Raw genomic sequence first — 21,146 nt, forward strand, 5'->3', positions numbered from 1 at the left:
AAAACTATTCTGCAGTTACTATCTTTAAAGCAAGACATAAAATCATTATGAAGTCTTGTAAGCATAACACTGTTTCAAACAGAAATAAATATATAACACTTTCTGGTAAATTACAGCAGCAAAAAACAAGAGGCATCCTTTTTTTAAGCAAGACTTTCACCACTATAGCAGCTGTTCAGACCTGAATTCCTCTCACAGCCTGCTTTATATTTTCCAGTAGGGCTTTATTTTCTGGACTCTGATAACGATCTTGATTTGTATACATGTCCGTCAAAGTGGTCACGTAAGCATCAAAATTTTGTTCATTGATTGGTTCCTACGAGATATTAAATAGTAGTTCATATACAACTTTTATTTTCTTAATCGTATATTCATTTAAGCATAACATATTATCAAGGCATATTGCCACCATTTTTTATAATATTTAAAATGCCTATTTAGTTCTTACTTAATTTTACAGGATACACTGGAACAGGCCCTCCATGTCTTTGTTAGCAGTTAAATGTATCTTTATGGTTTCAGTGTTGTTACCACAAATATCCAACTGGTTGATGAAACATAAACATAAAAAAAGACATCTATTGTATGAAGTGAACTGAAGATCGCCAAATTCCTTAACTTGTGCTCTCAATCACTTACCATATGTGGCAGCTGGATATTAGCTAGACTATGAATTAAAGACTGGCTTAAATTGGCCAATTCATGAAGAAGAGACTCATTTTGCTGTTCAATTACTTTGTTCTCCTCTTCTATCGTCTTCAGGTTGCTCTCCATTGTGGTAATCTAAAATGGACAAATTTGTGTACAATGTAATATAAGGCAAGCTGTTATAAAGCATGTGCTCTTTGAAGAGAGTGATAACAGAAATACCAGGGAAAGGAGAAAAAGGTCTATTCATTCATGCTTGAAAAGGTTTTGCTTGAGTCTGCGATTCTTATCATTGTTATGGGTTTCTTATTCCTACTGCATGTTGTATGACTTTAACAGCTTGTCTTTTTAATATTGGTAATAATGAATGAACTTGGATTTGATTCCACTGCTTTAGAGCTTTTCTTCTTGAGTTGAAAGGCATAAAGAAGGACCTTTGTGCTGCAAGTTCACCCACATGGTTAAACACTTCTACTCCTAGGAGCCTACTGTAGGGATGTTCTGCAGTAAGTCATGCATGTCTTATATTTTCTGCGATATATATGTATAGTTAGTTAAGCATGCACAGCTCCTTGCTGCCGGTGTTTAGCTCTTTGTAAGTATAATTCGATTCTATGCAAATTCACAGGGCTGCTTTTGAAAGACAAACAATTGGATGTTATTGCAATGTATGTACAAAACTTGGAAACTTTCTAATAAATACAATGACGTGCAAACTGAAGGAACTGAAGAAAATTTGCACGTAGCCAGGAGAGTGGGTCCTTGGGGCATGACTGCATGTACAGGTGAAGACAGCTGGGAGTATGCTCTGCCTGTGCTCCCAGGTGACCAGGCACACGTTAGCTCTGACTTTGCATGGTGCTGTGCTTGAGCTAAAAAGCATTGCTGAGAGGCAACTTACCCAAGCTTGTGCAGGGCTCTGTGCTAATGAAGCTATAAGGATTTCAGATGAGCACTGGCTTATGTCCAGCTCCTTGAGAGTACAGGCAGAGTTCACTCATATCTGTCTACGCTTTCCTCTGTAGACCTGTTCTTACTTTCCACATTGGATGACAACTGTTAACATCTATTACAAAGTGTAGAGTGTGCTTTTGTGTGTGTGTAGGTTAAAATACGCACTGACAAGAGGGTGAAAAAAGATGCCAGAGAAGTGGAAAAAATACCAAAGAACACAAGGTTTTGAATTCTCAAAATGACCTTTATCCATTTCTACATTGGCATAGACAGTGAACTGTGGGAAGACTTGATATTTTAAATGCTGATGGGAAGGCTGGAGGTTTGTGCTGTAGTAGCAGACAGAAGGAGAAAAGGTTCTTAAGTGAATATTAACTTGACCATGGGTGACTAAATTTTAGGTAATTGTTGGCACAATCAGGTTGCTAGATGCCTCAAGTTTTATTCTGGACCTAAAGTTTCCATCTGCTTATGGAAATACTGCCCACTAGTTGATAGCAGTAACTTTGACAGGTGATGTGGCTACATAAAATGATCTTCACATATCTCTTACTTTGACTACAGGTGTTTATATAGCAGTTAATCCAAGCTGTCAGTATTGCAGGGGCTTGGTTTTGTACAGTTAACTGATTTTGAGCTATTTCTACAACATACTATAGTAGGCAAAATACTTTCTTCAGCTTTGAAACTGGAAACACATCCTCCTCTCGTTTTGCTTTCAGCTTGTTTATGTCAGAGAGCAATGCTGTATGCAAATACAAAACATCTTTCATAGGTGCTTGTTAGAGTCAGTCATGCTCCAATATTTATCCTAGAAACTGGTTTTTTTTTTATATTACAGACCAAAGTGAGGAGTATGATGTCAATGAAGGCCCAGTTCAGTATGGCATACTGCTGCTGCCTCATGCTAACTTAAGTAGGAGCTGACATTTTATAGATTTTCTAGCTAGTTGAGCACTGCTACTTGAATAGATCTTTCTTCTTTCTTCATGTGAGATGCTGACTATCTGCAAATACAGTGGCAGCTGATCAGCATATCTCGTAATTTCAGTTAGTACTCATCTGGAAGTATCTGAAGATAACTGGCATACTTAATTATTGTATTCACTTGCTTAAAGGCTGAAATTTCCCTCCCCACGTTTTACCCTAAAACTAATGAATGTTCACTTGTATCTATTCTAAAAAAAGGATAACCTGTTGCTTGTATGAGGCACACAGTTATTTGCAGATTTTTCTTTCCCCCTTTCACCTCTATGTGTTTCTGCCCCTCTCATACTTTTGGACCTGCCTGTTAAATTTGGACAAATTTACTAGAAAATCTTAGATTAAAAATACTTTCTCGAAAGTCTTATGCAAAAAGGCAGCTGAGTAAGAGTCTTACAAATGCCCCAACTAAGAAAAAGGCTGCAGCATGACTTGTCACTTTATCAAATATAAAAGATTCTACATGAAAGGGAAGTTCCCTTATCAAGGGAAAATGCAAAGCTGACCATGACAGGTCATGCTTTTGCCATTATTTTAAAGAATAGATTTTGCTAAGCCTTTTTTTTTTTTTTTTTATGCTGGTAACTGATGTGGAGATTGCATAATGGATATTGTTTTCTGATTTTATAAATGGTAAATCACAGATAGAAATCTTAATATGTAAGAAACATAAAAGGGAACTATATATTTCCTATATTTCTTTTAATCAGTCATGTAGAAAAAGCAGCTGAATTTAGGGCTTCATAAAACTGTTACCTGAGTTCTGAGTTTAATCATATCAGCTTCCATCTGGGAGTTGGATTCATTTAGTTCTTTGATTTCTTCATCTAACTGTTTAATTTCTTCATCATTTTCTATACCTGTGTGGTATAAAAATAAAAGGGGTGTTAAAATAATGAAGCTTTAAATCAGAGTTCAGTGAATTAATTATTTCCATATTTGAAAATAAATTTATTTCATGTAAAAGTGTTAAAGTAAAAAAGAAAAAGAAAGCATTCTTCAAACTTTTCATTTTAAAACTGCAGTAATTCTCCAGTGAGAGTGTTGAAAATGCCTAGAGGATCAATAAGACACACCTTTTTCTTTATATGTACTGATTTAACTTTGTATTATAACAAATGCACCTGCAGCAACAAATTCTGCTCCACTGTCATCTGTAACTTATTTGAAAGGCTGTGTCCACTTATAGATCTTCTGAAGGAAAAGAAAGTACCTTAACATGCTAATCTCTTCATATTACAGCATTGTCAAAATAATTTGTAACTAATTCAGAAGATTTTTTTTTCCCAACACAACCAAATGTTGTTGATGCACTGGGTTATATTGTGATTCTGCTGTTGCTTTTAATAACTTCATGGTTCAGAGGGGTGTTATTAAACAATGATATATAGGATAATTTGCAAAACGGAAGTGATTTCTGAGGTTTTATGGCATAAACATTTAGAGAACAGAATTTTAAAGGTACCTGCATCTTTAAGGATTCAGTCAGGAATAAACTGCAAAGGTTTTTTTTATTTATCCTTTGAATTACTATAACAAAGCATAAAATAGTCCTGGGAAGAGATCTGTTTTCTCTCAAGTCAAAGTCTGAACTCCTAAAGCTAGTGAAGCTGGTGTTCCCACTGTCTTGTTCTGCATGGCAGATACAGTTTTCCATACTTCCCAGGTTGTAGAGCCAGATCTTCCACTCCTGGTTACCAGCTACAAAACAAAGGCAACCAGGACTTTCTCCAGCTGTGCTGGCCGTGTGGGTTGCAATGGCTCCTGCACTGTGCTGAACAAAGCATTTTCTATAAATGCTTTGTGGCTCTCAAACACAGTCAACACCAGCAGTTAAGAGGGCAGTATCTTTAGGCATGGACTTAGTCACAGACTAAGCGACTACATAGTTTTCCAAAAAAGCTCAGGACTTAGGCACCTCCCAGACAAGCCTTTTGTGCATTACTTATTTGAACTGAAGCACCTAAATTTTGCTTTAATTGCACTTCAACTATCAGGGTACTATCCTGACTTTCATCCAAGGTACTTTCATCATCTTCCCTGCAACTCAAGGTTCTCAGGAAGGATTGCAGATTATTGGAGATGAAATGGCACAAGGCCATCTACATCTGCCAGAGGTTACAGAGCCACAGCTCCAAATGAATTCAAGGGAGCTCATGAGGACTCAACATCTCTGGAAATCAATTCTTTTTCTCTTCTGAATCCTGCAACAATATAAGACCAACTATCGACCTTGGTGAATGAGATATGAACCAGAAAATTATAATAGTATATTCTACTTTGAAATATCTTAGTGTTTTAGATTTATGTAGACATAACTCAGACCAGTTCGACCACTCCACTGCTGGCTCAGATTTCCACAACACAAAACCCAGTTTCAGTTCTATTGACAGTGAATTCACTATTTATAGAGAGAAGATTTACATACATAGGAAAAAAAGCTTGTAGAGTAATGATATTTAAAAAGGTAATGATTAAAAATTTACCATTACTGGCCCTCTGCTTTATTGTTAGCATTTGTTCTCCAGACAGCTTTGCTTTCTTCATTGCTGAAGTCGCTCTGGGGCATCCTGATAAACTGTGAACAGTAAGGAGCCTGTTAATTTGATAGGTCATTGAAAATAAATCTGTAATCCAAAACTGTAATGAAAACAGTATCAGAGACAAAGTTTATCTTCACTGCCTGGCACTGAAAGAGTGTGTTAGTCTGAAAACAAAAAAGTACTTACCAGTAGTGATTTCATGATTTTATTCTTTCTTCCAAATTCTTTTTGTATAGACGGCTAATATAAAAGTCAGATATATCTTGTAAAACTATAAACCTGGGAACAACAGTCCAATTTTCTAAAGACACAATGCTCTTATTAAAAAGTTTTATTTTAAAAACAGTTATTGTGCAAATACTCCCCTTTGAATTTACATGTCCCCGCTCTGAACTTCCACCCTTTTTAATTCCTATGTTCAAACATGGAACTGAATGCTGAGAGAAGGGGACATGAGCAACCTCTCACATCCAAATGACTAACTCTTATAAACTACGCTTTTCTTTGTGAATATCACCTACCAGGCTGGCTAAATTGCCCTTTTCTTAATTGTTTCTTAAAAAGGCAGTAACTATGCGTTAGCTTTTTGTTGAAGCCCAAGAAAAGTCATTCCCATAAAAATGACCTTGCCTTGATGAGGGATATCTCTCTCTTATGATGTATATTTGTTACAGTTATGGATGGAGAATCAGTTATCTCTCGTCTCCCATGTTGCCAAAATATTAAGCTTTTTAATTACATTGTACAAAACAGTTTGATAGCAAATGCAGTCTTACATTTTACTGTAAAAATAACAATAATTATCAGACAGTGCTCACTATTTATAAATAATTGTATACACAAAACTATCCCCTTTATCAAAATCACATTTTTAATGTAGTTACACTGTCACAGGTAAGAGGAAACATATATTCAATCATCTAATTTAACAATGGAAAACCATATTCTTATTCTGAGCAAGCTTTGGCAGTGAAGGGAATTTGGACACTTGCTAAACAATTCCCTATTGCTTCAACATTCACAGTTTCATAGCCACTGAAATAGAATAATGTCACATATATCTCATTGCGTACAGTCACATAATTCTTCTTCAGATCCAATGGAAGACTTTTTTTGCAATTTTTAATTGTGTAAATCAAATTCAAAGCTTATACTCAAATAATCTCTGCAATGTTGAACAAGTTTTTGAGGAATGTTGTATCTTCGATTAAAAGCATTTCTTTAAGTAATGACCCATCTTCCTACTTAATAAAGTCTTCTAATTTAAGTATAATGTTTAATTATTGAAACTGTTTCTCTGAAAGGCCTGGCATACTATTATCAAGTGCAGCCATCCAAAAAAGGAAACTTTTCCCAGAAAAAGGTCTAAAAAAATTCCTTTTCTCAGCAAAAGAATCAGTGTTCAATATTTTATACAGCTCTGTTACTGAGAAGATATATAATAAAACAATACTAGTAGTATCAAGAAAGCATGATCTAGTGGCTTTTCGCTGTAGCCTAGGTGGTAGGATGCCAGATTATTGTTCCAAGTTCTGCTGCAGACTCACTGTGTGACCATAAACTGTCCTCTTGAAGCGTCAAAGGGAGCCTTGAGTAAGATTAAGGAGGACAGGAGGATTAGGCATTTGGGGAAAAAATCATTGGCACAGGGAAAGGAATGAAAGGTAACAGTATATGCAAAGTTTCTGCATCATTTAATTGACTTCATTTTTGTATCCTTTCAATTGATTTAATGAATTTCCTCATGTTTTGTTCTCTTTTTCACGATAAAGCATTATTGGGCATTATAACAACTGTGTTAGTTTACTCTCATCTCGGTAGCAGTCTTTACCTCTCTAAAGGTCTTGACCGATGACAACCTAGAAAATCCCTCAAAATAAAATTAGCACTCGAACAGCCCATAAGTACAGCATTCAAACCCTAAACAGACCAACATGAAACCTGGATGCTAGAACTGTGCACCTGAAAGTGCAGAAGAATAATGAAACAAAGAAAAGTATGTTCACAAGTGTTGGCAATCTACTGTGAGGTTCAGTGTGCCCACATCCGAACTCTGGTGCCAAAACCCAGTCTTATTCCCAGGCTACGGTTATATACACCTAGTTTTCAGGACTGCCTAACCCTGTAGATATCTTCCCAGCTTGTCTGAAAGGCTACCTCTCTACTAGTATATTCAGTGTGCTTCAAACCATGCTCTCACCTTGAAGCCCTAGGCACAATGTCCCATATTTGCACTACTAAGTTCTTCTACTCTACAAAATAGGGTGGCCACATTCCAGCTGCCTAGTGGCAACTGTCTCTGGCCCATGTGGTCTCCATTGGAAAGATACCTATTGCAAGGGTAGGCACTTATGTATCACTTACACCTCTGCTGCAGTTCAGGCATACTGGCCACCAGATGTCCTCTGCCTAAGCTGGAAACAGAAAGATCTGGGTCTTGTGCTCTGTTCCTGCTGCAGGAACTGCTGGAGAGTTGTTCTGCATGGATTAGCTACCTTCTTCCAGAGGCACCCAGATGAGTCATGAGTTTTAGTGAGGGGAAAGGCAAAGGGCTGCCTATTTTGGGGCCTACTAGTGAGGATGCAGGCGGCTTCCATATCCTGTAGCCAGATTAGTTTTGTTCTTACTCACTGGGATCTAATACAATATGCACAAATGGAGGAGGGCTTCAGCCAAAATGGCTTTCTTTCCATGCAACTGCATACCCAAATCACAAGCTTCCTCTTTTTGCTTTTTTGACCCTTACACTCTTGGCTTTAACATATGCATCATGTACCGCCGTGAGTACCTTTAGCTTGTTATGTGTCTGTCCTTAGAAGAGGCCATGAATGAAGAGAAAGTCCTAAGTTTTCCTGTGGCTTTACACAATTTAAGAGAGCATTCAAAACTCCCAGAGGTGCCAAATTCAACACAGGGAAGATGCCAAAGCCAGACCATGCTATCAACTTTCTCTGCAGGTCTTTACCAGCAAATCTGTCTCTCCATTAATTTTATATTGTATTCTAAGTGGATTAGCTTACTTTCCGGAGCCAGGCACTTAAAATTTCAATGAAGAAGATACTAAGTTAGTAACCTAAATTAGAGGATTGAGTTCTACTACAGTTTATTTAACTTGGCTAAATTCTTTAGAAATGGATAAGACACAGATAGCAATATGCATCCTCTTTGCACAGTCTGTTCTTAATTAAGTTGCCTAAAAATACTTTAAATAATTAAAAAAAGTAAATTAGGACTTTTAGGATAAGCTTCTACTCTGCAAGAAAATTCTACCTCTTCCCATCTATCTTCCAGACTATGATTACTTCTCCTGAACGTAGCTGCTCTTTCTCTAAGTTGAGAACAACCAAAAGAGGGCAGGACATATGGGAAGGTAAGAAGAAAAACAGGGTTAAGTAAGCATTGCACCAGAAGTGGGCTGTTGTACAAAGGCTGAACCTCACAGAGGTGTAAAGTTAACGAAAAGTTTGAATTGAGATCCCAATGAGAATGGGAGTGGCTCGAGATTTCTAGAGCCACTTCTGAGGGGCAGAAGGAGATGGAAGACAAAAAGGAGTAGGTATGACTTTATTTGTCTCAAATATCTTGAGATGTTATTTGCCTTCCCATGACTGGCAAACAAAAGAGTACAAGTGAAAGCCATTTCAGTGCTTTAAGAGTTTAGCAAAATATGCTTTAAATATATAAAAAATCAAAAAAGACCAAGAGAAACATGCTAGCTAGTAGTTTTGGTAAGGATAACACTTATCCTCACATCAAGTTTGAAGCCTTTGCCATTGATGCCTGTCATAGGTTTTCTGTTAGAAGTGGAATTAGTGTGTAATCCTGCTTTGGTTTACTTTTTATATTTTAACAAATCTTACACTGACTTTTACACAAACATGTAACTCTGCAGCTTGTTCATTCCAGCAAAGAACTAGTAAAATTAATCACAGTTATCTCACTTGCTACTGCCATTATTCTCAGACACATGAGAAATCATGCAAAAGAAAATATAAACAGAAGTGAGTATTCTTTCCATAATAAAAAATGAATAAGGCTTTCTAACAACATTGCTGGGGATACTGCTGTAGTAAGTACAGTATAAACGTACTGAACCATCATTTATCTCTGTCAGATTGTGGATGCTACAGGGCGTGAAGCTACAGCATTTTGGTGGGGCTGTGAGAAGCACCAATACCCAACTCCTGGCTCCCTCTTGGTTCCTGATTCAGCAGGAGCTGTGAGCTGCTGCTGCCACAGAGACAAGGCATCAACAACCAGCTGATCATCAGCACCTTGTCTCTTTGAGATGCAATGTGTCTCGACTCTTGCTGAATTTCTACTGTCAGGCTTAATCTCTAATTTGAGAAAAAAGTGTGGTCTCACACATCATCCTTGAAAGCCAACCTCAGCCATAATTTACAAATGCTGTGAAAAATGAATTAAACTGTTAGATTAAAGTGATCTAGGGTCAGATCCTGCAAACCTCCTGTAAGGCGTGTGCTAAAATTTGAGAAGGTCTTCATTTTTGCTGGTTGGCTGCAGGCATCTGACATCATAACACATCATTTAAATTGAAAACGTGCTTTTGCTGGGCATGGGTACTAAATGGAGAGGTGCATGGCTGGGACCTCCTCATGCAGCTTTGCTTTGCAGGGCATGGCACTGTCCATGCAACAGACATTTCTACATGCTCTGTACCTGTAGGACTGACAGGTAGAAGGGGTGACTGGGTTTTATGCCATGCAAGTTCAACCTGCATTAATCAGGCTTGTTTTTACAGGAAGAATTTATAAGTGGAGGCATGTGGAGGTAAAGCACTAGTAGCTCTATAAACTCTACAAAATAAGCTCCATCCATATGTACAGCTACATCTTACCCTAACTGCCCTGAAGAGTAGTGACTAATGGAAACCTATTCATCTAAAAGGTATGAAGAAAGACTATATGCATAAATTAGCATAAAGAGTATATGGTGATTGCGTCTGTTAGAGTTGAACACAACATGAAGAATGAATTTTCTTTCTTGTTTAGGACTGTGGTTACATTACTGCAACATATGCCTTGCCATATATTCAGTGGATTTAGAAAATAAGGTGAAATCGGTCCCAAAATAAAAGGAAAATTAGTGGGGAAAAAAGTTTGAAAGGGACGTCTAGCCAGTGGTTAGTGCACATTTACCAAGAAATTGAGTCTAAAAATAAAGAAATGTGAGCTAAAATCCTGAACTGCTTCAAGAATGTAATTGCACTATCTTCAGGGATGCAAACAAGAGAGGCCGTCAGAGTGGAGGATCACTGATCAAGTGGAGCAATTGTCTGGGTGACTGGTTTTAGTTATCTGGGTTCCAGCTGTGCTCTGTTAAATACATTTTTTGCCTCAGCAGACAGATGCAGTCTGGTCCCTCTTGAAGCTGAAGGAATTGTACTTGGCCTGTCAAGTGAAGAAAACATTTTCCAAACAGAGAAGTAGGGATGTGGAAAAGGAGGAGACAAAAGTCAAATAAAATGCAACTTTTATATTTGGTGTGTGAAGTGCTGAAGTTTACAAAGAAAGAAAGAGCAGGATGTAAAGCAACCAGAGCCTCAACCTGGAGTACCCAAAAAGCATCCTGGGGGCTAACTTTATAAACACTGTAAGATGTTTATAGATTCACTACCACAGTGATTTTTCAAAAAGTTAAAAAAATGAAAGACTTTTCCCATTTATTAAAAATAACATTGTCCATAGACGAGAGAAAGGAACGTGTCACATTCAAGGGTCCTCTTTTAACTAGAGAGAGATCCAAAACAAGCCCCAGATGTAAATCCTTTTGAAATCCAGGGAAATACAGATCACAGTGAAAACTACTGTTTTATTTTGTTAATGGATGAAACCTCACTTTTATAACTAAGCTCCTGAGCTATTTGGTAATGTTTGAAGTTCAAGTTAAGAGATCAAACTCAGTGATCAAAGTAGTCCTTTCCTTGGTTTAATATTAAACCCATGAACCACTCATTTTTTCTATGTTGAAGGGTATCAGCTTTAGTGATTTCCTTATTCCCAAGAGTAAATTCTGCTACACACCTTAAAGGATGCAATACTCTATGCACAACTCCAGCAGAGATAAAAGGAACCCTCCCTGGCCCAGCACTCATTTTTATTTACATTAAACGGTGATTGGCTTTTCCCCAGCTTCTTACTGAGCTGTGAAGTAAAGGGAGAGGGAGTCCAGGAGAGAGGTCTTGCAAACAAGGTAGTTTTGTTTGCATGGAGATTGCTGCGACTCACGGAGGATTCTCTCCTCCTCCCCACTGGCCACACAACCCCCACTGCCTTTGTGCGGTGTTGGAAAAAATCGTCTGTTCAGCTCCATTTCAGAATTCTTCACTGGAAAAGAATAATTCCAATTAAAGTGTCCTTTTTTAGATCTTGTTCCCTGGCTGAAGCTTTTTTTTTTTATTTTTTTTTTTTGTGTGTGTGTGTGCATTTATAGCTCACACCTGAATGTTGGTGATTAAGAACTTTCACTTAAATTTTCAATCAGGAGGAAAATCTAAGTTGAAAAGACTAAAAGCTTGATGTAACGTGAAAAGTGGCAGCTCCTAATCCAAATTGCTTTCCAAAGCTGCTGAGAAAAGTGGCTGAGATTTTATTCTGTTTAAATAAGTCTTTGCATTGATTCCAGAACTAAGAAAAATTAAAACACTACTCAAGTGGCCATAAAAGAAATATAACCATTATGATTAAAACAAAATGTAAGCTTTTCAAAATTATTTTAATGATATTTGATCATTGTTTCAGAAAGACTTTCAGGAAAGAACTACTTTCTTATTTTGCAGGGAGAGGGTTAAAGTAGGATTAAAATCTGGTCCAAAGTGGGCCAAATGGACAACTATATAGAGTGAATGGCCATGATACCCAGAAGATGAGAGGGTATTTGGTTTTTATTGGAGATTTAAAAGGTAAAATAGTGTTATACTTAATTATGCCTATCCCTCCTAACAAAATAACAAAACAAGAATCAGGTAAGAAAAACAAAAATAGAAATTATGCACAACTGTAAACATGGCCAAGCTGAAAGAAAAAGCTCTGAGAGCAGACTCAATTTGAAAGGAATCTCCCTGGGGCATAAATATACACCAGAAAAAAGGATTAATGAATCTTGAAATGCTGGAACTGTAAGAGCACTGCCAAAGTTGCCCTTCAGCTGGGCACAGTAGTCCTGTGGCAAATTTACATCATATTTTGTTAATTAAAGTTGCTTAGTCAGCAAAGAGGCTCTGTAGGTGGGCTTCTCACATGTGCTAATGAGCTTTGACCTGTATCATCCCTGAACAGGGAAAGAGGTTTGGCTCTTGCCCAGTGATGCAGTAACTGTTCAAAAATCTCTCATTTATTGTGAGTGAGGAAGCACTGCAGCATGTTGCACAATTTACAGGTGGCCCTAGCACTAAGTTACAGGGAAGGAGGGTGCACTTAATGGAGTGCCACTGAGTGCCCCAGGAGCTGGGGGCTGCCAAAGTTTATCAGCTGCTCTCCTGTCCTGTGACCGCACACAACAGGACAGATGGCCTGAAGACCAGTGGATTTACTGGTCAGGCAAATACGGCATGTATTTTGAAGGAGAAGATAGGCTGAGACTTCCCCATATATAAATACATAAGGTGTATCTCTAGCTACATACCTTTGCTTAGTGCTCTTGGGCAGCTAAAAATTTCAAGTGATCCATTTAGTGACCAAGCCCAGCTCACATAGGCATTTAAAATGAAGCAGTTTCTTTAGGCAATTCTATAGACAGCAGAGAGAAAAGAGGTACTTCAAGAGGAAAATTCGTCCCACCTGAAATCTAAAAAGCCATCCAGTCATCTCTGCTTTTTTTATGGGCTATGTCTGGAATGAGGACAAACAGGCTTATAACCAGAGAGCTTCTGCTAAGTGCCTGAAATCAAGGAGATGTCACATTGCAAGCACCTGTACAAATTACTGTCTGCTGTCATTTGTCAGGTCTGCTCAGCAAAATGATTTTTCTTGTTTATATTGTGCAGCTTGCTTTTTCTAATATGAATTTCATATTATTTTCTCCTTGACTTTCCCAAGGTAAGTAAATCTCTTAAGTCCTTTTAGATTAGCTCTCTGTTAGGAGCTTTCCAGTTTAATAGACTGTACATCTGATAAAAATGCCATTCCATCCTTCTTCCAGCTCATAACAAAAAAAGCTGGCAGAACTACCCACAGTCAAAGGGCCTAACTCTTTCAACAACCAGGTTCTGCATTTAGTCACTTCTGACTTTTGCCAAATTTTAACTGATCTGACTGAAATCTTCCACGGTAGGTGTCTGGCCAGGCTCAGTTTTTTTCCAAACATCATAGGAAAAAAAATTCTATTTCTCAGAATATATTTGTATACCATAGTTTTGTCCATATACCTTGTTTTGTCCATACTGAGGGGAAAAAAAAAAGCCCCAGTAATTCAGTGAATATCTCTAATTGTCCGTGAACTGGAGCAAGACTTGACATTTCATGGGGTATTGCTCTGAGTTTAGAGATGCATTCTGCTATCCTCATGAAAACAAATGTAGGTTTGGCAGAGTTATAAGCCTGTGACAGACTGTCATTTGGACATGCTCAGTAGATGTGAAGTAGTGTTTGGCTGCCAGACCCTCCATGTACTTTGTGTGTATAACAGCTGGAAGCGCCTTCTCTGCCATCAGCCCTGTTCAGGGCTGCAGGGCCCAGAGCAGAAGGCTGCTTGCTGGATACACCACCAGTGAGACTGCCTGTCCTCTTCTGCCAGTGCTCAGGAGAAGCTACCTGAGGGCCAGATACCTCAAATGCTGAGGACTGCGAAGTGCAGAAGTAAGAAGAAGGACCGAACAGGAGCCACGGAAAAAGAGAATGGAAGAGGGCTGGCACAGATGCAGTAGGAGAGGAGGAGGATGGGAAGAGGAAGGTGTTGAAAAGCGATTTAAAAAGACCCTTTTCCCTTGAGCTTATGGGTCAACATAAAATTCCTAAGTCAAAAAATCCTTTCTACTGCAGGATCCACCTCACAAGTTTTAGTTTAATATTATTCTTCTTTATGTATATTATTATTGCATTTAGTTACCATGTTTCTCTCCTTGCCTTCTTGGAGATGCCACCACATTTTCATGTCTATCATCTTTCAATAATGTCACCATGATGATGCTTATTGTCAGTTGTAATTACTGTTAAATGCAGTGAGTTTGCTTAGTTCTTCTATACTCTTAACATTGTATGACTTTCTCCTGCTGAATTGCAACACAGAGCTTATAGGAAAAACATCAGAGGTGGGAAACAGCAAAATAAATCAATGGCAGGAAGGGGACGGGCAGATTAAAAACAAACAAACAAACAAACAAACAAACAAACACCTTAAACAACTTTAAAAAACCTACCAGGGAAAAAATGAAACAACAAGAATAAAGAGTGAATTAATGTTGACTCAAATGTGCCACTCTGTCAACTTACTGTAGCAACGAATAAAACAAAGGACAAGAGTTGAATTGACAAGAGGCCTGGCTAGAAATAGATGCAATCAAATAATTTAATGAGTTGCATATTAGAAGATTCTTACAAATCCGAAGTTTGACAGTATTTATGTTTCATAAATAGATAAATGGAAGAGCAAGAAAAATTTCCTCTCTGCAAAGTTTTTACCATTTTCAATGTTATCTTCAACATAGCATAGGAACACCTTTCGAAAGTGCTTTTTAACCTTTGGTTCCCTACAGATATAATTGCTGGACACAAATTCCTCACAAAAATGGTATTTCGGAAGTTTAGAGGATCCTGAGAATTCATCTGGTAGTTTGGATTCTTTGTGTTTTAAAGGATGCTCGCAATTATTTTTTGTTGTTTTTACACAGGATATTTTATCATGACATATCTCATTTCTGCACTGTGGTTCACAGCACCGAACCACAGTATTAGTATGCACCTTCTGATATCTTTAATTTGCCTTAGTCCATAGGGAACGTTGCATTGTATATATGTCTATATGTATAGCATCTCAGATCTGATATAACTTTACATTATATTTTCAGTTGTTTAATAAAACTTCTAAGTTTTCCTCTCTGCATTTATTTGCAAATATCAGAAAACTTTTTTTAAAATTCAGGCTTTATTTCAAATACACTTCCTATCCTGCCGAAAAGCCGACACCTGCTAGGAAATGATTACCTCCATCTAAATTCTGGGCACTTTCATTTCGCCGTGAACTGAAAGGAGTAGCTGGCATTTAGTATCTCAGACAACTTAGCGTAATGTAAGTCCTGCTGTCATATTTATAGGCCTCATACAACACTGCATCAACACAAAGGCTATTTCAGGTCCAAGACTCTGCAGGACTGATTTTGCTCAAATAACAGAGGTTGCAAGCCTACATACAAAACAGAAAACTCGCAATAATCTGAGGCCTTCTCACATTCTTTGTAACCATATAGCTCATTTCTACAAGACTCATTCACTGAACTAACGCTAAGTATTTTCATGTTTTTAAATGCCAAAGCTGAGAAATGCTGATGCTAAGCGAGGATGTGACTTCAGGCAAAGAAAGACTGAAAGGTCTACAATAATTTAGGAGCATATTTGCAGCCACTAGCACACATTTGCAGATACAAAGCATCTGGATTACAGAGCTACTGCCCCTTTGGCACTCTGCGTGTGAACACCCACCCCAGCTAAACCCTGGGGTGAGCTGCTGTTCTTTGGACACAGGCTTAAGCTGCAGCCCTGAGCACCAGGAGGTTTGACCATAGGTGGCACTTGCAAACCTTCCCTTTGGGAGCTGAGGTCAATGACACAGGTTTTTTCAGACAATATCTGTTTCTAGCAAAGCATATTTCATAAGAAAAACGATCTGCACATGAAAACCTACATCTCCACCCTTCTTTCCTCACATATGTCGTCTCCCGAATGTTTTCAGTGTTTGGGAGCTCAGAGGTTCTCTGAGGATGTGTGTGAGTGTTGGTATCTGCCTGCTTCTAGCAAGCAGCTGCTGAGGGCAGCTCCTGTCTTGAGTTTTTATCTTTTTATCTTTTAATCTTTTCCCAATCTGCCTGTTCCCAGGCTTAGCAATGCAGCTGTGCAGTTCAGAGCTGTGACCAACCTAGAATTTTTTGCGGGAAACACCACTGGCAGTGCTCCTTCACCTCAGGACGTGCCCATGAGGCGATGGCTGAACTGAGTGCACTGCTATTATCTTCCCACAGGCATTCTGACAGCCTTACCATTAACTAGGCCTTCCTATGCATAAAGTGGATAGCCCGTAACGGTCGTATGTAAACATTTCCCATAGCCGCCTCACAATTTTTACATATATTCCTTCAGAAGGGAAAAGGCACTGGATGATGTCCCTTACTTACTCCCAGCACATCTATATATTTTGCAAACACAGTGGCATGCCCTTGCTGCTCAAATACAAATCCTATTCTATAAACTTGCTTATGGATCTTGGAGTCCCACTGTCCTCAGCGAGGATACAGATACACTAAAGAAAAATTCCCCTTCCCCATATTTTCATCTCGATTTAGCATTAGGCGGTAAATGGGGAAAATACTTATAATTTGATCAGCTCTTGCATATTGTAGCTCTACTAGCATATGTTTTTGTACTGGTTTTGGCTGGGATAGAGTTAATTTTCTTCATAGTAGCTAGTATGGGGCTATGTTTCGGATTTGTGACCGAAACAGTGTTGATAATACAGGGATGTTTCCATTATTGCTGAGCAGTGCTTACACAGCGCCAAGGCCTTTTCTGCTTCTCACCCCACCCCACCAGCGAGCAGGCTGGGGGTGCACAAGAAGCTGGGAGGGGACACAGCTGGGACAGCTGATGCCAACTGACCAAAGGGATATCCCACACCATATGTCATGCTCAGCGATATAAAGCTGGGGGCAGAAGGAGGAAGGGGAGGACATTCGGAGTGATGCCGTTTGTCTTCCCAAGTAACCGTTACGCGTGATGGAGCCCTGCTTTCCTGGAGACGGCTGAACACCTGCCTGCCCATGGGAAGCAGTGAATGAGTTCCTTGTTTTGCTTTGCTTGGGTGCGTGGCTTTTGCTTTACTTAGTAAACTGTCTTTGTCTCAACCCATGAGTTTTCTTGCTTTTACCTCTCAGATTCTCTCCCCCATCCTGCTGGGAGGGAGGGAGTGAGCAGCTGTGTGGGGCTGAGCTCCCTACTGGGGTTAAACCATAACAGTTTTCCATAGTAAAGGGAATTTAAAAGCTGCATTACTGTGTTTGAAATAGGTGAACACTGATTTAAATAAAAGTGGGGAGGAGATGGGAGCAAGAACATTGTTTTAGATCTGAAATGGCATTTCTGAATGTAATTTCCACTGAAGTCAGCACAAGCACATTTCCCCTTCTGTGTTAAGGAGCAGGGTTGCTAAATCCAAGTATATTCTGAGAAAGTCCCCAGCTGATCATTATATTAGAAATGATGCCGTCCAGAAAAATCTTCTTAAATTAAATATGAGAATGTAAGGGCCTGTTCAAGAACCAAACTGGAAAGCTACAGTATAATAACCAATTTACATTTCATTATAACCTATTTCATTTACTGAGTGCATGCTTACATGCCTTCCAATTCATTTTCATATTGCTGGTAGGTCACCTAATTTCACACTGGCCTCTCCTGCTAGCACAGGCTCCTTTTTGAAGTATACACTGTTAAACCTATGCTTCAAGTGCCTTCTGATAACCCTCTGTTGCCATTCTTTCCTATGCAAAAATCCTTGACAAAATAAACTGTTCATACGAATATCTGCAGACAGGCATGGCTAACGATAAAAAACAGAAACCTTTTTTGGTGCCTTTGTTCATAGGGTAAGATTCAAAAGGTACTGAAATTTGTGACTTTTTCAGTTTACTACTTATTTCTACTTCAGAAGCATGTATGTACAAATATGCATATATTTAAATTCCAGACTATGTAATACCAGTTGGAGCAGGTTTTTAACTAAGTACTGATTTACTGGCACTTGTGGATCATCTCAAGGGTCCATTGATATCAGTGGAATTACACCATGCGTACAAGGTGCAACAACAGCTCTAAGAAATCTTTCCCTCAAAAATCTCAATGTATATTTTTTTAATTAATGCAACAGTTGGCACCATTTTCACAAGCCAGTCTGCCATTCCAGTTTCCAGACTATTACAGCTGCTTGGATAATAGCACATTAACAGCTGTCTATGAATGGCAGAATATAAAATCTCAAATAACACATTAAGGACACTACACATGCAATTAATATATATGCTTAGAGAAGTCTGCTGATAGAAAAATATTTGTACTAGCAAAGAAAAGTGACCTATCAGGAGAAAAGCAAGCTGTACTGCCAAAATTGAAGACTTTTAACTACTGCTTTCCTAGGGGCTTTTACTGACTCAGTTGTCATAGCCCTGCTTTCTCCCCACACATGCTGGACACAGCTATACCTGAAAAAGGCTGTACATAAGCCTGGTTTTAGTGTGTAGTTGTCATAGCATTGATTCTCTTCAGAAGGTGGCGGTTGAGATTTACAGCCATAGCTCTATAGCAAAATGTTGTTAGAGGTAGGACACCACAGCCTATTAAAAGGGATACACTAAAAGGGAGGGGATATTCTGTCCCTAGGTGAGGAAATGCATAGTCTGTAGTTTAGGTGGGATTGAACTCCAGATTAGGACACCTAGGTTTAAATGTCTGCATGGAAACTATGTGTCAAAGCTGCCATGGAGCTCTGGGGCCCATTCATTTAACAAGTCTAGCACCCTTCCAGATCCTCTGTGAAGTACGTTCAGCTCTCAGCTGTCACCATCAGAGAATGGAAGTGTCTCACAAATCTTCAGTCATTTTTCCCAGACCAGTATGGCCATCTTGCATGCCCCATCAACACTTCCAATGGCATAAAATGTCTATTTGTAGGCAGGTGAATCCCACTCCCCGTCGATGCACTCAGTGACATTTAGGGTGCAGCTCTGATCAAAGGCAGATGCCTACTTCACAGGTGAAGTGAACAACTCTCCAGGATCCATTGACTCCATTCACTGGAAGAGGAGCAAAAGCACCTTGTTCACCTATAAGTAGATTCTTAAAGTAGGTGAATTGTTCTGAAGCTCAATCCTATGTGCAGAGTTTGATTCAGTTGTCCATACACGGGCATGAAATGCCATTTGAGAAGAAATATCATTAAGGATGGAAATATGACACTGGACCTACCACAGATGTGTGCCTTTCTGAGCAACAGCTGGACGCCACGTAAATGATCCTAAGGCACCTAAAACCTACCTTAGGCCACGTAAATTATCCTAAGGCACCTAAAACGGCTTCAAGCGCTTTTCTTTGTGTGAGCAAATGAACTAAGCTCTTTTAACAGCATCTTAAGAATTCTACAAGAATGAATCATGTTTTTAAAATAATATGGCTTTTTATTAATATTGCCATAGCTTACGGAAGCTTCAAGAAATTGTTAAATTTGCTCACAACAACTTAGAATATCAGTGCTTTGTTACATCAAGAAAATTAAGTAAGATCAGTCTAATTCAGTCAGCCTTTTTAAGCAACCTTTCATCTTCTGGTGCTCTCCTCTAACAATGGACCTTTTTGCCCCAAAACTGGACGTATAAGCTAAGCCTTTTACATGTCTCAGTTTCTACTTATGGTACTCAAGAAAGCACATGTTTGCTATGTGGCTAAATGTCATATTTAGGTTTCTCCATTGCAAAAAAAAAAAAAGAATTTAAATTTTATTCTATTTTTTTCATGAAAACATTCTTATTAAAAAAAAAACCTCTCTAGGTACCATTTGCCCCTTAGTTTTGAAGACTAGTTAAATTTAGTATCAGTACGTTCCTTTTAGAAGTTAGTTATTCTTGTTGCAAGAATTTTCTCCTTGAAAATGTAAATACTATGTAAATACTCCTTGCAAACAATCTCTCAGTAATTATATTGTACCTTTCAACTAAAGATAAAATAATTTCAAAATTTTAATGACAGATCTCTGTGAGTTAAATAAATGTTCCACTATTATGAAGAAAGCTAAATTGAAGTATGAACACTAATACTGATATTTTACTGAAAGTCAGAAACATAAATCCACATGTGGACATCGGCACAAATGGTTGGGGCTTTTGCATCTGCCGCTCCCTAAAGCCTGTGGGAGTTGCAGGCTGTGTAGTACATTTGACCACCTATGTAGCACCTTAGGTCATGGACCAGAATCTCTTGACGGAAGGTACCATACAAACACTGAGTAAAAAACCAGCTTTGAACCTAAACAATAAATAGGAACTATGTGCACAAAGTCTGGAGAGGTTGTAGTAAGGGTAACACTTTTGAGTTAAGCTATAAAGGGTTGTCAGAGAAAGAATCAGAGGAAATAGTTACAGGCAAGAGAAGGAAGAAGGAGTACACTTTTCACCTCCATATCTAGAACTGACTACAAAACAAGATCAGGTTGGTTTAGTTAACTAAAAGGTACAGAAGTTCAAGTGAGGTCTGCCTGGAGAGGAGTGAAAAATTAGGCGCATTGGCTTGACATATTTGAAGCAATAGAGTTTTATATTAGTGATTATATAATAAGAAATTTGCTCTGGCATTATAGTCATGTTCAGGCTGATATTCCCACCCAAAGCTCCAAGAACACCCTTGCTTCCTCATAACCTAATATCTAAAATGGCAGCAAGATTTATCTCTAGTAGACTGGCCACTTTCTCTTCCTTAATCCCTTAAAAGCTATGAAAAATGTTATCACTGAAGTTCTCTTATTTTTGCTATGTTTATGAAAAATTGTGCTTTGTGTTTCTTCTGTCAAATATTTGTATTCCATTAGTTTTAATTAATCCACTGTATTCTACGTTTATTGTTATGAGCGAACATTTTCATTGCCAAATGAATAAAAGTACTTTGTTTTTATGCAACTGGTTCCTTAAATTCTTTAGTTCCATGCTCTGATGTTTGGGAATCAACAATGTGCTTGACATCTCTGAAAATCAGGAGGATTCAGATGTGTATTACAAAGTCTGTCCTAAGGTAATTTGTCCAGAGTCAC

At 38.4% G+C, this 21,146-nt stretch overlaps 1 protein-coding gene across 3 annotated transcripts in view; it reads right to left on the bottom strand.

The window, feature by feature from the left end:
- Positions 1–175: 175 nt before the first annotated feature.
- Positions 176–21,146, bottom strand: part of MYT1L (myelin transcription factor 1 like) — a gene marked incomplete at both ends in the record, with an annotated part of 125,061 nt that continues 104,090 nt past the window's right edge. For 2 of the 3 annotated variants that reach the window (XM_082305632.1, XM_082305631.1), the window contains 4 exons: positions 176–316; positions 640–783; positions 3,343–3,446; positions 5,073–5,164. In XM_082305632.1, the coding sequence (XP_082161758.1) occupies positions 176–316; positions 640–783; positions 3,343–3,446; positions 5,073–5,164 (481 nt within the window). Of the gene's footprint in view, positions 317–627; positions 784–3,336; positions 3,447–5,072; positions 5,165–21,146 lie in introns of those variants that run through there. The other variant, XM_082305633.1, reaches the window with a different exon arrangement.

Source organism: Platalea leucorodia (genome assembly GCF_965183815.1).
Source record: "Platalea leucorodia genome assembly, chromosome: 3".
Taxonomy (NCBI): Eukaryota; Metazoa; Chordata; class Aves; order Pelecaniformes; family Threskiornithidae; genus Platalea; species Platalea leucorodia.